The sequence below is a fragment of the Embiotoca jacksoni genome, unplaced genomic scaffold (genome assembly GCF_022577435.1).
Source record: "Embiotoca jacksoni isolate LCO1_2020_lvr unplaced genomic scaffold, fEmbJac1.0.p SCAF_4, whole genome shotgun sequence".
Taxonomy (NCBI): Eukaryota; Metazoa; Chordata; class Actinopteri; family Embiotocidae; genus Embiotoca; species Embiotoca jacksoni.
This window is the reverse complement of record NW_027185392.1, coordinates 18,630,236-18,647,000: the sequence shown is the minus strand read 5'-3', so window position 1 is coordinate 18,647,000 and position 16,765 is coordinate 18,630,236. Positions and strand designations below refer to the sequence as shown.

Here is a 16,765-nt window from a genome sequence, read left to right as displayed (position 1 = left end):
GATTTTGAACGACCGCCCCCCAGTGTTCAACAGTCGTCAGTGCAGCAACGGCTGTCGCCATAACAACGTGGGAACTGTCGTAAAAGGGCACATTCGACTCAATACGCAAAAAGAAATAAACACGCTTACTCAGGACAAATAAAAAAAGTCGTAGTTATTTAGATCAACTTCAGTCATCTTCAACGTTACTCTCTATAACTATAAATACTTTGTTTTGTTTTTTAAACTTAGCTTATTGTGGAAGCGCCAAACGTATCGCGCGGTTTTATCCGGCGACGACAATTTACGGTCTCCCCCTTGAAGTCGTTGTTGCGGAAGTGGAAAGTCTACGTGGGGAAGAAAGGTTGGTCTGACCGTGTTTGAACACCTTACACACCAGCGGCACCGATGTCCAATCCAGGTTAGCTCTGTCAACCCTGTCCGAACCAGTCTCCCTCCCCGACCCCTCCTCTCCCGCGAAAGGAAGGGGAAATGGACGCGTTGATGAGCGGCAGCCGGGGCGTATAAATGGGACGGAGAGTCGACGAACGGCGGTAATGCTGCGCCGGGTGCGGCAGTCTCTCCGGCAGGTGCTGTTTCTGATGGCCCGGAGACCGGACCTACTCTGCGGGGCTATCGTGCTCGGCGTGCTGCTCGTGCTGGCCGTGAAGTTCACATGCAGGTAAACGAGACCCGGCGTGTACGACTGTGATCCGTGCGGTCGTGTTTCCGGCTGACTGACGTGAGACTCCCGAAACTGAGCGGAGTCGTTGTGTTTTGTGGGAGGTAAACGGTGTGAAGTGGTCAATTAGCTGCTCCTCGGTTTGTGCAGCAGTTATGAACCGACGTGTGCTGCAAGCCAAGAGGATTAACTCGTATTAACTCATGCTTTAACCTAATTTAAACAGACGTGGTGATACCCCACGGGGGGCTTTCTCTGTCTTCGTCCTGGTTGATGGATTTTTTTTTTATTATTTTTTTTTTTTTTATTTTTTTAATCAAGGTTTATTCTTCTTCATTGGCACACGTCTGTTAAAAACAATTAATAATTAATTGGTTAGTCTGTTGACTGATAAATAATCAGCAAGTACGGTTTGTTTTTCAAACAAAAATGGAAAAAAATAAATCTTCCAGCTTCCCATTTGTTAGGATGTTTTGCTTTTCTTAAACGTCTTTTATTCTGGATGATTGGTAGAAATATACAAGTAATTTGATGGCATCATCTGAAGGAAAGGTGTTCATTACTTTACTGTTTTCTGCCATTTTTCTTAAACCATTGTTTGATCGAGGACATAATTAGCTGATTTATCGCTGATGAAAATAATCGTTGGTTTCAGCCTCTGTGAAATCCTCCAGCTGTTAACGCAGCTGTGTTTACATCACAACTTCAGCACTGAAGCAAGAAGCAAACAAGTGATCTCAGGTACATCCTGTTTCTTGTTGAGCAGTGGTGGAAGAAGCACTGAAATCTTTTTAAGTGGCAATATTGCCATAATATTTATTCAAATTTAGATCTGACTTCAACAAACAAAATGAATCATTTTGATGATTAATTATTTGTCACTTTCGAACCAAATCATCATTGTTTTCATGGTTCTTCCTTCTCAGAGATGTTGAATTGAGCTTGACTTGTTGATTGACTCACTGATCCTGTATATAATATATATATTGTATATAATATATACTGTACTGTATATACTGTGCATTTTATATTTATATTATATTTTTACTGCTATTTACTGCTATTTCATTGCTTTTCTATTGTTCTATTATTATCTTATTGCTTCTGTATGCTGCTGTAGTGAAAAAAATGTCCCCTCGGGGATTAATAAAGTAACTACCTACCTACCTACCTACCTACACTCATCGTCCAGTGAACCCAGCTGTGGAGTTTACTGACAGAAAGACTGAAACTTAAAGCAAATTACAGACAAATGATCTCCGGCACATCCTGCTTGTCATCCTGTTCAGGGACGGATTTGATTTTTGCTTTCGACAACCTCAGACTGTAGAGGGAACTTGCAGTATGTATAATACACAGCGAGGATCATAGTGACGGCAGCCTGACCCGACTGAACAGATGCACCTGATGGTGGAAACACTGCTCCCTGATGAGGGAACAATATAAGGACGCTTTTAATTGATTAAATAACCTGACGAGAAGGTCTGCTTTGGATAATTCGGCAGGAGTAGAACAAGAGTATTACCGTATGACGTCTGCTGTCATGTCCGACCCCCCCCTGAGCATTACTGTCATTATTTCTGTCTGCAGCCGTGCTAAGAATGTGGTGGCGGCAGCTCGGCCTCCGGTGCGGTTCTTCTCTGCCGAGGCCCCGGTTGTGGACCTCTACTTGGGTCAGCTAGACCAGGTGAGATTCAAGGACACGGAGAACAAGTTGATGTGATGTGTGTAGGTAGAAGACTATTAGCCTGTTCACAACTGGCTTTAACAGGCGTCCCGGGTGATCTGATCACAAGTACAGCTGCATACACACACACACACACACACACACACACACACACACACACACACACACACACACACACACACACACCAAAGACTCGTTGACAATGTGGCCACATTCTTTTAGCAGTGTGAGCACAAATGCATCCTGGGTCATGTGACCACCTACTGAACTGATGTCCTCCGAATAAGCAACAGAAAAACTGAACGCAACTTTTCGTGCCACGTTCTTGTGTTCACATTTGAACTTGGTGCTTGCAATTGTGACCGTCACGTCACAGCCAGCTTGTTAGTTTTGGACGTTTTTTTTTTTTTTCTTCCACTCAAACAGCTTGTACCTTCGAGGATCTCCTTGTTGCTTCAACTCCTCTCTGTGGATTTCTGTGCTTGGTCACGTGTTTATTTTATATTTGTGTGGTCATTTGCATATAGACGGGGGAGGAGAGATCAGAGTGTAGGCGCTTGAAAATACCTGGTGTGAACTGCTGTATTTACAGCTGTGCACTTGAGATGGGATCACCCAGAATGCATGTTGGTGTGAGGTCAGCACAGGGTCTGTTACAGAGGAGCAGTAGGAAGAGGCTTGTACAGTATGTTTGTCCTAAATTATGACATTTCTGGAGCCTCTGTGAATCAGGCAGTAACTAGTCTCTGAATCACATCTTTTACAAGCATTATTACCTGCTAGCAGTAAATTCAAAGTCGTACTGAAAACACAAACAGGAAATACCAACTTTTACAGTCTTGTCTTGAACGTCAATGTTTTGTCTCCAGGTGGAGCGTCTCAGGAGTGTGGCCGAAGTGTCTCTTATTTTCTTCTACGCTCCGTGGTGTGCTCACTCCATGGCCGCGCGGCAGGAAGTGCAGCAGGTGGCTAAGAAGCTGGCCAAACAGGTACAACCGAAGACACAACAACCACTCTGCAGGATTGTTTAAATGCCAAATAGAAAGCTGAACTGAAACTTTATCAGCTGACCATTAAGGAGGCATCAGGGCTTGTTCTTCCATGGCCGTATTCAACATCTAGAATATAGCTCCGAGGACTCCTTAAGATACGGGCTTGTTATCTAAAGTGTTAAGTATAGTTTTAGTGATAAGCACCTGTTTTAAAGTGGAGTTTATAGGAATCACATTTGTGCTTTCTATAAACTCCACTTTAAATGTCCTTAAATACACAGTAAAAAGTTACAAACTAGAATGCGTTTGACTGCCAGGACATAAATTCAAAGATGCAAATTCTTTGGGGGCCAGTTTGTTAAAAGTAAATGAAATAGCATAAATTCTGACCTCGCACATGACGGAGAGAGTTAACGTCGCATATCCTGCCGGGTTTCTTGATTTGGATTTGCTCGTTCAGCTCTGTTTCTTTCTGCGTGTCTGAAACGCACAAACACAGGTGCAGTTTGTGGCCGTAAACTGCTGGTGGAGTCAGGGGAAATGCAGGCGGCACAACCGCTTCTATCAGTACCCCATCATCCACCTGTTCTATAGAAGGTGAGGCACACAGGCCCGAGATCACTTATGGTTTGTAATGCTTCGTTTGTTTTCAACAGGATTTGTAGATGGTGAAGAGGCCTGACAATATTTCACCTGCATGTGTCAAAGGTTATAACTGCTGTGATTTAATGAGCTCGTAGTGCTGCGCCCACTGAAAATATGTTCACTTCATGGCCAGACATTAATCACACATTTCAGGAAAGGAAGTCCGTCAGTTCTTTTTTAAATTTTCCAAATTCAGTGTTAAAGGTCCCGTATTGTAGTAATTCACTCTAAAGCAGATCTAGGTGACGTATAAATACAGTGAAAGTGTCAAAAGGCTCAGTACACGGAGAAATGCACAAAACCCAAATTCAGCAACTGTGCTGTTTGCACCTCTGTGAGTTTGTGATGTCACATACAGATGTCTTTATCACACAGTCTGTCGGCCCTCAGCGCGGCCCACTGTCCAACATTTCATGCAGAAGAAAACACAGTGATCATTCCTTCACACAGATACCAATTTACTAGACCTGTGGTTGGCATGAGTGTGCATCACTCTGAAAATAGTCAGACGGTCAGAAGAGAGGGTCGTTTATATCAATACACCCCAAAGGCACAGTCACAAAAGAGTCCTTTCTTGGTAGAGCTACAGAGAGAAGCTTAAGAGAGGAGATGTACAATCATGAACATGGTTTTTGGTACTTAAAATTAAAAAAAAATCTCTCTTTTTACAGATATCAAGACTGTAAATACAACACCAGAAAAGTTTGAAATATGGAACCTGTAAAAATGCCCTCAGGAGTTGTCTTTTTAACAGTTTTTCGCATTGACACCTATCAAACTTATTGACTGAATTTCCTCCCTCACAAAACACTTGTACAGTTGTGCCCTTGATTTATTAACATTAGCACAAGCTAAAAAATGCTAACAGGGCTAACCCGGGGGTTTTCAAGAAAGTTGTTTAAAAACACTTGTCACTGTTTAAGGGTTTTTTCAGGATCCTTAAAGAATCTCTTTAACACCTAGAGGGGAAAAAAAAAGATTTTAAACTTGTTCCCCGAGTTTGCGATGGGAGGTTGCTGGCGAGTTGTCCTCCTTTGTTTTGATTTGGAAACAAAGGCTGAACTTGAGAAATCAGCTCAGTCCCTCAGAGCAGTTGCACACATGCACCAAAACAAGGCAACTACCCCGACCTGAACATTGAAACCAATAGAAAGCAACTGTAATCTTGTATTTCCTGATTGTACTGTAATGTAATGATTACCTAGTAATTTCATTCATGTTTAATAGCATCCTAACATGTGAGCTGCTGGTGTCTTGTAATTGATCCTCTATGTTGCTTGCGTGTGTCTGCAGGTTTGGGCCAATAGAGTACAAAGGCCCGTTTGTGGCTCCATATGTGGAAAGTTTCATCCTGAGAGTCATCACACCACTGACGTACCTCCCATCAAGAGCGCAACTTGAAGAGTTTCTCTCCTGTCATGAGGTAAGGCTTAGCGTCTGAGCATCTGATGGGAACCTGGCAGATAATCACCCTCAAAGTCTATTTCTTCCGGTGTGTGCAAGTTGATTCTGCACTCTGACGAGCTTTTGACATGCAGTTTGCTCGTCTTTGCTCTCCTTCATGAATAACCTGAATTTCTTTATTTCTTGTTTGAATTGTGGTACATTTTTACTATTGTGGTGTCTTTGATTTAAACCACATAGTGTAACTGTGTGTTTCTTGTGTATTCATAGCCTCGTGTGGTGGGCTTCTTCCAGTTCAACTCCTCTCCTCAGCCGCCGGGGTACATCACATATCTGTCCTCTGCCCTGCAGGCCCTAAAAAGGGGTGAGACCTGATCCTGTTAAGTATGACAGATAGGATTAAAATGAATGGAAACGTCTGGCCGTCCTTAGGAAGAAAAAAAACTAAGCATGTAAAATATTGGTAAAAGATATGGGTACTATCTAAGCACTATATAACGTTATGTAATTGCTTATCACCTGATTAAATATACTACAATTGAGGGTAGGTAGTTTTTGTTCTTTAGTCCTGAGTGTGTCTGTTTTCATTGTGCAGATTTCCGTGGTGTTGTGCGTTTTGGGGTCGTGACCAACAAGCAGGTGGCAGAGGCCATCTCATTAAGAGAAGATGAAACGGTTTACCTCCACAGAAGATTTAACTCCTCCCTGGTAAGCAGTGTCACCAAGCTGTGACAGACGGTACATAAAATACATAAAGAGAATGTAATTAAGCATCCAATATATTATTTTATAATTCTGAATTCATGGTAAGCAACTGCGCTGCCATCGTGCTGTTTTTTTTTGTTGTTTCAGATTTTTCCTAGAAGGGAGCGTAACTTCACATCAGAGGCCATTTGTAACTGGGTGTTTCAACACCGTGAGACCGTCCTCCAGTGGCTGCACCCCCCAGGAACAAAGTCCCGCCTGCTGGAACAGGAGCTGAATAAAGGCTCCGCGCTGCTTCTGTTCCTGCCACACAATCCGCTGGGGTCCCAGCCCAGCCCTTTACTACAGCAGGTCAGCAGAACAAAAATGTGCTCTCATTCTCTATTGTGAGTCTCACTTGCGACGCGCCACATGGCTCCTCTTTAGATCAGCTTGTGTTTTTTTTTTTGTATACATCCTTTTTCCTTGGGGCCATTATTTGCAGATATTATTATTGTTATTTTTTTTTTTTAATTCTAATGTGATAATGTAATAGCTATTGATGATGTCACTCTCATCATCTGCCTTCTCCAAAAATAAATGAGAGCTCATGCTATTCAGTACACCAATCCCCATTCAGCTCATCTGTAATATAATTGTCAGTTTCTCAATAGCTTGTTGCATCACAATCATATCAGCCTTCCCTCACTGGCTTTATGTTCATGTCAGAATTAATTTTCAGAGTAATAATTGCATTCAAGTCAAATTGGATGTAGCACTAAAATACATCAGTGAATTGCTCAGATTTTATGGACCGAAGGAACTTGCTTTCAATGTTAACTTTTCAAATCCTTTCTTCAGAGATACTGATGGTGTCCTTTTGTCAGTAGATCATGTATTTTATTTTGACCTATGTTATGCACATATTCTTGTTTTGTATAATTCTCTTTTTAAGTACTGCACAAATGAAATTCTCCTAATTTCCACTCCTGTTTTGTCTCTTAGGTTGCAGACGTTGCTGTCCGTTACCATTCCTGTGCCAATAGTAACCACTTCGTCGTGGACAAAAGTTCCACCTCCCGCTCGCGCTGCTGTCAGTCAGTGGTTCTCCCAGAGTCGGGTACCCGTGTGTGTGAGGTGTGCCTCAGCTCGTCTCGGCCGAGCCTCACCGCGTCTCCTGTGCGCTGCTCGTTCCCCTCCACGACTCCTGGAGGAGACGTGTTTCAGACTTATCTCAGACACTGCTGCCTCCAGCAGCTACCTTCCCCCTTGTCCATAAAAACTGCAACCTCAGCGGGCTGTAGCGCTTTTCTGAACAGCTACAGCCCGTTCAGTCAATACAGTGCCTGCTGCAGAAAAGTAGAACCTCAACTTAATGAATCTCAAGCCAAAGAGGAGCCAGACATGCAAAGAGTTCTGCCTTCGCCTCCTCCGTCCTCGGACCCGCCGTCCTCGCTCCCTCAGCAGGAGGGAGACGGCATCACGGGGCTCCGCTGTCAGACCAACAGGACGCTCAGGTTTTACGTGCTGGACGTGGATCTGAACTGGCCTCTGGCAGTGAGGCTCGGAGCATCAGGCAACAGAAGTGCCTCTCTTCTCCAAGAGGCAGGTGCACGAGGTGATGTGAGCGCTGATGGCTCGTTTGCAGCGATTGTGAACCTGAAGGATGAAGTTCATTATGTTCTCCGCCGCAGCCCAGCAGCCACGCTGACAGAGTCTCTGGGTAAGATAAGGCCAATTCCAGTCATGCAGCATGTGTTTGTTATTCTTATGGACAGGGTAACTTAGTTCATAGTTCAAAAAGTGTCATCAACGCCTCTCTAAAGACAAAGATGTTTATCACTGTTCCGAATGGCAACACTTTAACATCTGATCAAACACCGGGGCGCAATGCATCTTGGGATATGTTGGGCTGTGAAGGATCCACCCGTTGTATCCACAGACATATAAGTCTATGGTTGTATCTGTTGTTACCGGGAAAAAGAAGGACGCATTTGAAGGAGTCTTTGAAATGTCACCCTCCGTAGTAACTCGTTTCCAGTCGTTACATCCTGCTAGGCGTAGCACTCGGGTTAATTTGGAAACTATTAGAGGAGCCTCTCCAATCGGCATTGACCACCAGATACGCCGAAAACTTTTTTGTCATTGAAATATTAACTTTTGTTGTTTTTGGCATCCAGTCATGCGACCTGTGTTTTGATGTTTCTAATAATAGAAAAAGATAAACCATTCTGCTCATTAACACGGCAACAGACAGCCTTCATGTTCAGGGTGCCACTGTTTTAAGTAATCACAGATTTAAAAGGGTTCAGTTTTCAAATTAAATTACAATACAAACTATTTTATGAGGTTCTTATTTTGTAAAATTAGTGTCCAGAGTTTCTACTCATTACAAACAGCGATGCATAGAGAGCGACAGCAACAGTAGTAATTCAAAGTATTGAAAATACCTTTTTCCAGCACCTGTAAGCATGTCAGTGGGTTAAACTACATACAAAATGTCTCTCTAGTAATATTTTAAACCTTTTTTTTTTTTTTGTTAAACCTTAATTTATTAATTATTATAATTCTGCTGTGAATGATCTTCTCACCGACCTTTGCAACCTTCAAAACTCTGTCTCCTCTCTATGTACCTTGAAAGTTGGTGAACTTGTGTTGGAAATCCTTAGATCCTTTTTAATGGTGCCCAAACAAGTGGAACATTGTCAGCAATTTGTTAAAAAGTATGTCTTACTGTATTTGAATATAACCTTAATAGTATTTGTGATAATGTGATGTGTGTGTTTGGTTAAAGAGGCCTTCATCAGGAACTTCAGCGCTCCGTACAGCCTCTTGCAGAGACACTTGGTTGGACAGGAGGGCAGGAAGGGAAGTGAAGAGGAAGAGGAAGCCAAGCATGCAGACGAACACCAGCACCTGCCTCCACGCCTCCTCATCACAGAGCTGACCACTTCCACCTTCCTGCCCTCCGTCATGGATCTTGAGAAGGTGATAGAAGACCCTGCTTCAGCGTCTCTCTGGTCACTAGACCTTCAACATACAAGGGTTGATCAGGACGTCGTGAGACTGTTCCTGTTGCAGGGGGAAGCAATGACTCTCATGAGTATTTCAAGGTACATCGCTTGATCAACATCAGCACCTGAGTTGGATACATTTGTGTGACCAGTAGTGGGTGTGCATTGTTGACTTCACCATGGACCTGAAATTTGCGAGCGCGCATCAGATTTTGTCAGATCTTTGGTGAACAGAGAGAAGTCACCGGGAGCCAAACCCGGCGAGTCAGGAGGGCAGAGAGCTGCTGGTGAGGGATGTGCACTGTGAGCAGGTGCATTGTCACGGTTGAGAACCTGTTCGTCATCGCACCGCGGTTCAGGTCAGAACCTGGATCCACCAGTCTGACCCTGCGGGACGAATTGACGGTGCACAACGCTGGTATTTCAAAGATCGGCCACCCGGTTGTGCTGCTGAAGCTCCTTCTTCACTCTTTGACTGCGACGTTTGCTGCTCGGCTCGTTTCGTTGTCGTAGACTTCCTGAAGCATTTTCTGGGTTTCAGTTTGCGATTTTTCTCATTTGTTTTTGGAAACAGAATTTGACGCGAGCTTTCTGCTCATGCTGCTGATGTTGATCCAAAGTTGTAACTTGGACTACTGTACTCATGAAAGTTGTCGCTCCCCCCTGGTCCGTGCACATCGCTGTGCTTTGTGTGCAACAGGAACAGTGTCTGATCCTTACATACTGTATATACTGTACATCAGTTTTAAATGCATTATTTATGATTTCGTATAGCTCGTGTGTGGTGGAAATTGTTCACCACTCCCTAAATTGTCAAGCACTGCCTTATAACCTATTCGGGTCTCATTGTTTCTATTATGGACTCTCCCCAAGAAGGCACATAGTCTCATGAGTCCTATTTACTATAACACATGTTTATAAGTCCTGTGCATGACAACACATGTCTTCCATTAATCCTATTTACTAAAACCAAAATGCACGCTTCTCCCCATCAGCTGCTGCTGTGTGGTGACGCAATGGGTCTTATCAGTTTGAGTAACCCCCTGACTGACCCCTGACTGACACTTAGTACTGTGAATTACACAAAACAAATACTCCTACTGACTAAGCATTAAAATTTATATTTGAGTAAAGCGATATATCCGAGCATTAAAAACATCTTCCACACGTCTATTGTTTGAAGAGGTTGCGTTTACAGTACACAATGCAAAACAGTCATCTGTCTTTTGTGGTTTCCACATCTGTAAGTGTGACTTAATGAAGCATCGGTCGGTATCACATGAAGGTTTTATTAGAGCAGTCAGTTCACTTTAAAATGGAAACAATGGCTCATTTAAGTTCATGAAGCTGGACTGCATAGATGATGTATATGTGTGTGTCTCAGGATGTGCTGCTGTTCTACTACACTCAGTGGTGTGGCTTCTGCTCCGTTCTCAACCACATCATCATCCAGCTGGCCAGATTATTACAGGGAAACCGCAGCATCACTGTGGCCAGGTACACTTTGTCTCGTCTCATGTGGCGTTTAAGAGCAAATTCAACCTTCATTACAACTCAACGTTAGTTCGCTGATGAACGTTTTTAAGAAAAGTCAGAAGGATGTAACCACATTTATCTCCTCTGTTTAGGGTGAATGTCGCACGTAACGACCTTCCCTGGGAGTTCATGGTGGATCATGTTCCCTCAATTCTTCTCTTCCCCAAATACAGGTGAGAATAATTGTGAAGGGATTTACACCAAAACACACAACGTTTGTATTTTCTTCCTGGTCATGGACCAGGACAAATCATCATGGTGATGGTTTTGACTCACGTTTATGCCTCTTAAGTGGATATTGCTTGTAGTTGTTTACATGCTTCATGATTTTTGGCAATCGTCTTGTTTTATGCCAACCTCTTGGCCACATTCATCTGGATAATTTTTATGTGATTAAATAAAGAAGAATCCAAAATTAAGTTGACGGTTTTTTTTTTGTGGTTTTTTTTTCAAAAAGGGAAAATTCATTAAAAACATTTATTTTCCTCAGAATTGTTTTCACCCTCGTCTTCCCTGTTTCTTCTTCTCTTTAAGAAAACATTATAGTGTGAAGTTCCCTGACGACCTTCCCATCACGTTGCCCAACCTCCTTCACTTCATCCTGAAGCACTCTGGCTCTGTCCATCATGCAGACAAAGCATCTGTGGATGCAGGGGGCCCGGGACCCGGTACCGTCCTGCATGCAGAGTTTCTGGCCCTCCAGCATGAAGTTAAATCACTGCAACACGCCCGTGAGCATCTGTCCCAACAGCTGGCGCAACTCTGGCGTGACAACCGGCGTCTGACGTTTGACGCCCGGAGCTTGGAGGCCGAGAACGCCGACCTGCAACGTGAGAGGCAGAGCTTGGAGGACCAGCACCGTGAGAAAAGCCGGCAGCTCGGCGAGGCGGTGACGCGGCTGCAGGAGCTGGTGGACACCTCTGAAAACCTGCTGAATGAGAACACGCTGCTCAGGGTCCTGCTGAGGGCGCTGAAGGACAGAACAGAAGCTCGAGAGCAGGCGGCGGTGGAGAGAAAAGAGGCCGAGCAGAAGAGAAGCCACATGGCCTCCTGAGCACGAGTCCTGCAGGGAATCCTGGGACTGACACGGAGGAGACGAAACGGGGACAGAAAATGAAGGAAGGACTGACCTGGAAGTGAGAAGTGAAATAGGAAGAAAACGAGGCTGAAATGAGGAAGTCGTGTAAAACTTAAAGGGCAACGACCCAACAAATTTCCTCGAGAGAAAATGAGGATGAAACGACGGTTTTCAACTGTTATAAAAGAGTTAGTGAGGAAACACACGAGAGAAGAGGTGGATATGTGGGGAAGGGAAACGGCAAAGACAGAATTCTCCAAAGTGCTGTGATGACATGAGCTCTTCCATTCTTAGAAACACACTAGTTTGTTTGAGTTTTCAGTACCAAGTGTACTGCTTTGATGCTGCGCTCGCAAAGATTTCATGTCTCTTTAAGGGTGAAGGAATAACCTGAGTGAACTTACTACGCCGACCCTGCAGCCAAACTAAGCTTCCTTTAATCACTAAACTCTCACCTAAAAGCTGGTTTCTTGCATAAATGAAAAAAACATTGATGGATTGAAATCACTTGGGGCTTACAACAGTAAAACTTCCATTTAGTACATGTTACACTCACTACTCTGCTGCTCTCAGTTTCATTAATTCCAGTATTTCCTTTCTGCCGATCCCTTGATTGTGTTATATTTCACATTAAAAGCCGTAATACCTTTAACTTGAAAATTTTGTCATAGTAAGCAACTACATTGTTTTGGGGGGGGGGGAAGGCAAAGTACTACACTTGGTGGGACTGCTGCTGTACTAATGAAGAGAGTGCTGATCAAGTGGACATCATAGTGAAATACTAGTATTAACCCTCATGTTGTCCTCGGGTCAAAATGACCCGCAGCTATGTTCAACCAAGTTCTATTTTATTTTCATATTTTTTTGGGATCATTGGTGACAAGGAGGCTGTTTAAAGAATGATGACCAATGATCCCAAAAAATATAAAAATATAGAAATAAAATAGAACTTGGTTGAACACAGCTGCGGGTCATTTTGACCCGAGGACAACACGAGGATTAAAAGATGGAAAGAGTTCTGCAGGAGGTGGTGGAGGTAAATGAACGCCTGGGGCACTGCTGCCCTGCAAGCTGAGAGTCAGCTGTATGAACACGTTTAGTTTTGGTAACAGCTTATTTTTACAGGTTCGATATTTTCAAGCGTATTTCCTGGAAATGTTCCCATAATTTCCTAAAAGAATCAGCTGGTATTTAGCTGATTTTTATAGATCCACCTTGTAATGGGCAGCATATTGGTTAAATTGTATTTTTGCATGTGGTTTTTCTGCTGCTTTGGAAGCCCTTTAGTTTTGTGTTTCTAACTGATTTAATAGTTTAAAAAAAACATTTGTTTGTTATTTGGTGGATATTAATGTCAGTTTAATCACAATTTTTCACTTGCGCATCGAATATAATGAGCAACTGTAACACTTTCTCCATTTCCCTTCTAATTAATACTAATCTGCTTTGGACTTCCTTGGATTATGAAAATCTTTGTAATATGCAGATCAATAATATCTAAATTATGTGTAAAGTTTCCAGGAAATTAGCTTGGAAATATGAAACCTGTGAAATAAAGTTGTTTTTTTTCATCAATCTTTGCTTTTAAATTACAAGTGATGTTGAATTTGGCTGCAGGGCGAGAGGGCCACTAATAAATCTGAGAAGATCCTTAATACTGAACACGTGACACCTGCTTACTTGGTCTTCAGGTGAGTTTAAGAGCACTTGAAATAATCTGCAAGATTTCTTTTTTTTGTTGTTGAAGGGATCATGGTTGTTTTGTTAAACTGATCTATTTTTACATGAATCTGCGAGTCACTAAAATATTTCTATGTAACTATTCAGGTATTAAGAATGAGATGCTGCAATTGTTTACATGTGAAATATTGCACCGGTTTTTACTGATTAAAACTTTCATGTTATTGTACTGCAGTGTTTTGCCGTTTGTTTATCACGTAAAGGTTCACTGTGTAGGTTTCACTGGGATATCTTATATTGTCTCTTGAGGACAATTTACCAAACATTCAATCTCACATCATTTGATATCAATTCTAGTGTTGAACCCGAAGCTGCCAAAAATACATGAAAGGAAAAGTATTGGATGTTTAGAATGATGTTGTAGAGTATCCACCAACAGATTGACACTGTGAACACGACTTCAGTACTGTTGTGTTCTGGAAAGAGTTTGAAATGCCAGCTCTAATTTAGAGCAGCAGGAACATGTGCTGCTAATTTCACACTGAATGGAGGGTTATCTGCCTTCACTTAGCGTCTCCGAAACAAACATCTTTTATATGTTCTCCCGTGTAGTGGATCTCTTTACAACTTCCTGCTTACTGTTTTTCCTGAAGGCAGTTGTACAAAAGATGCATACTACGACAGGAATGATAACGCATATTCCAGGTGGATATTAGTGTAGAACCGGAGAAATTGCCAATATACCAATGTAACTGGTCAGCTAATAGATTATTGTGTGTGTACGGATCAGTGATATAGGTATCTGCTGAACTAGAAGATAGAGATACTCATTGGGTTTGGGTTTGGGTTGGGTCAGTGAGGTCCACACAGTCAATCTCATGACCTGTGAGGAAGGGAAGGGTGAGAGGAAAGGTGTAGCCCTGCACTGTGAAAACGCTCCTCTCTGCAGTCACGCTTTCTCCTACACAAACTGTAAGTACTTATTCAAATAAATTAACATTACTTTGTTGAATTGATTGTTAGTATCGATAGGATTTTAGTGTGTGTGTTTTTTTTTATAGTTGTCCTTGTTACACTGGGAACTTGTTCGCACTTCTAACCAACGGTACTGAATCTAAATATATTAAAGAGTAAATCTGCAAGTCTGAAAGATACATGTTTTATAATACACAAAGATAAACTAGATTTACAAAAGTTGCAACTTCATATATTTTGTATATGTTTGTCTCTTATGTTTTACTTCAAATAGCATGTTGGATGATTTCTTATATGGTTTACAAATTTATAGATATTTTTATTTCTGTATCATAAAACATGAATTTGTCAGTATGTATGCTGTGGCCTGCATTTATCTTCATCTTTGTTTTTGCCTGTTTGCAGGAACAATGGCAAATGCTCAAGTACCTGTTGGTGAGTCTCTGCTGCCAGTTTGAAGCCATTTAAAGAGACTTTTACACAAAAGGCTTGTTCCTCCTATGAGCAGCATGGCTCCAAATTCCTCTAAGTTTGTTGGTGATCTCCATCTTTTCTTTTGTGCAGCGACGGTGGGGCCATTAGGAGACAATCCGGTTCAGATTGCCTGTCCTAAGTGCCACGAGACAGTCCTCTCCAAGGTGGACTACTCCTCTGGTCTGCTCACCTACCTCTTCTGTGGAGGACTCTTCTTCTGTGGGTAAGAAAGGCTTCAACATCACTCCGTTTATTATATGATTCATTCCTTCAGCTCCGCTGTCACAAGGACAGATACAGGAGCTCATTCCTGCCGACCGCAATTAGACTGTACAATAACTCACCTCTGGCAAAATCCATCACACAACAACAACACTGTTGTCTGTGTTCTTGGTTGTTTGTATATAATATATATAGATATATACTGTACTGTATATACTGTATATACTGTGCATTTTATATTTTATATTTTTACTGCTATTTTATTGCTTTTCTATTGTTCTATTATTATCTTATTGCTTCTGTATGCTGCTGTAGCGAAAAAAATTTCCCCTCGGGGATTAATAAAGTAACTACCTAACCTAACCTAAATGAAAAGATATCAAGCTTTGATGCTGAGGTGGGAAAAACACCAAAAAATAAGCATCATTTATTGTTATTATTGTTATTAGAGTCTCACCATGAAGTGAAATTTCCCTAAATGTCAAACTATTCCAAAATTGCATCAAATTTGTACTGAAATGCAAACCTAAACATTTTAACATATAATCTTCTACTGGAAAGACTTTGACAACAAGCAGCTTGGCAGGAAAAAACATGAAGTGCAGCCTCATAATTCACAAAATTTGAAAAGAAAATCAAAGTCTCACTTTTTGCAAAAACAGATCATGTGGCAAGTGGCTGCCATGGCACAATACAATCTGTTAAGGTAATATCAGTAAAGATGAGGATCTATTCTGTGTGTTTTGATCTGTTTTACTTCATAAGCTATTATTTAACATCACATGCTCTATGTATGTAGCCTAGTAAATTGAGCTAGTTTACATGTTGTGCCAAGACCGGACTATGGGAAAACATTTTGAAACCATAATGTGGAATAAAAACATATTAACAGACCGTAGATGATGTAGCAGGTTTTTTTCCCCCACTGGGTCTAATATACGTGTTGGACATGTCAATGGCACTCATTTAAAACTCAGAGGGAAGTCAGATGGTTCATCCTCTAGAAACCATGAATGTCTGTTTGTACTCGTTCTTTGCTGTCCATGTGATAGCTGTCAAGATATTTCACTCAACCAAAGAGTAGGAGTCCATCAGACTGATCAACTTACTGATCACCATCCCTCACTGACACTGACATGAAAGGTGTAATTATGTGAAGCTGACTTGTGAAACGCATGAAGAGCTTTATCTTCTTTTTAAAAATGAATGATTAGATGTGAGTGGATGATCCTGATCCTGCTGTCTTCCCCCAGCTTTGTTTTAGGTTGCTGCCTCATCCCGTTCTGTGTGGACCGTCTGAAAGATGCCAAGCACACCTGTCCTACCTGCAAGACCGTACTTGGCGTGTATAAACGTTTATAACTGATATAAGAGCTGCAACAAGTATCTAGTGAATAACAGAAAATTAATCTGCAACTATTTTGATAATAGACTTAATATTTGAGCCATTTTTAAAATCTAAAAACTCAAACATTTGCTGTTTTCCTGCTTTTTAAATGTGAGAATTTTATGCTTTTCTGTATTACACGACAGTAAACTGAACCACTTTGGATTTCTGAACTGAACGTTACATTTGAAGATATGACACCATGCATCTCAAGTCAGACTAGGAGGGACAGATGGTTTCACTTACTTACAGTTTAGACTTATTTTGTTACAAAGTGTGTTACTGAACAGATGGAAAGATGTGACCCCTTTACAACTCTTCCCTTC

General features: G+C 41.9%; 2 protein-coding genes across 2 annotated transcripts; both read left to right on the top strand.

Annotated features, from left to right (window-relative positions):
* Positions 1 to 328: 328 nt before the first annotated feature.
* On the top strand, positions 329 to 13,610 carry txndc11 (thioredoxin domain containing 11). Its single transcript, XM_069168375.1, has 13 exons — positions 329 to 661; positions 2,252 to 2,348; positions 3,218 to 3,337; positions 3,840 to 3,937; positions 5,279 to 5,408; positions 5,660 to 5,753; positions 5,985 to 6,097; positions 6,242 to 6,445; positions 7,079 to 7,796; positions 8,868 to 9,061; positions 10,472 to 10,584; positions 10,716 to 10,796; positions 11,158 to 13,610. Exons 1-13 carry the CDS (start codon positions 537 to 539, stop codon positions 11,675 to 11,677), a joined length of 2,607 nt encoding a protein of 868 aa, XP_069024476.1. The 5' UTR covers positions 329 to 536; the 3' UTR covers positions 11,678 to 13,610.
* Positions 13,611 to 14,766: 1,156 nt separating this feature from the next.
* litaf (lipopolysaccharide-induced TNF factor) lies at positions 14,767 to 16,414 on the top strand. The gene is made up of 3 exons (XM_069166809.1): positions 14,767 to 14,791; positions 14,921 to 15,053; positions 16,306 to 16,414. The coding sequence occupies exons 1-3, from the start codon at positions 14,767 to 14,769 to the stop codon at positions 16,412 to 16,414; spliced, it is 267 nt and encodes an 88-aa protein (XP_069022910.1).
* The last annotated feature ends 351 nt before the right edge of the window (positions 16,415 to 16,765 follow it).

Excerpts from the sequence above, each read along its gene's own strand:
- txndc11 (XM_069168375.1), top strand. The coding sequence starts at position 537 with ATGCTGCGCCGGGTGCGGCAGTCTCTCCGGCAGGTGCTGTTTCTGATG. Across the intron at positions 5,409-5,659 it reads AGTTTCTCTCCTGTCATGAG|CCTCGTGTGGTGGGCTTCTT; the intron begins GTAAGGCTTAGC and ends GTGTATTCATAG. Across the intron at positions 6,446-7,078 it reads CCAGCCCTTTACTACAGCAG|GTTGCAGACGTTGCTGTCCG; the intron begins GTCAGCAGAACA and ends TTTGTCTCTTAG.
- litaf (XM_069166809.1), top strand. The coding sequence starts at position 14,767 with ATGGCAAATGCTCAAGTACCTGTTG. Across the intron at positions 14,792-14,920 it reads AAATGCTCAAGTACCTGTTG|CGACGGTGGGGCCATTAGGA; the intron begins GTGAGTCTCTGC and ends TCTTTTGTGCAG. Across the intron at positions 15,054-16,305 it reads GGAGGACTCTTCTTCTGTGG|CTTTGTTTTAGGTTGCTGCC; the intron begins GTAAGAAAGGCT and ends GTCTTCCCCCAG.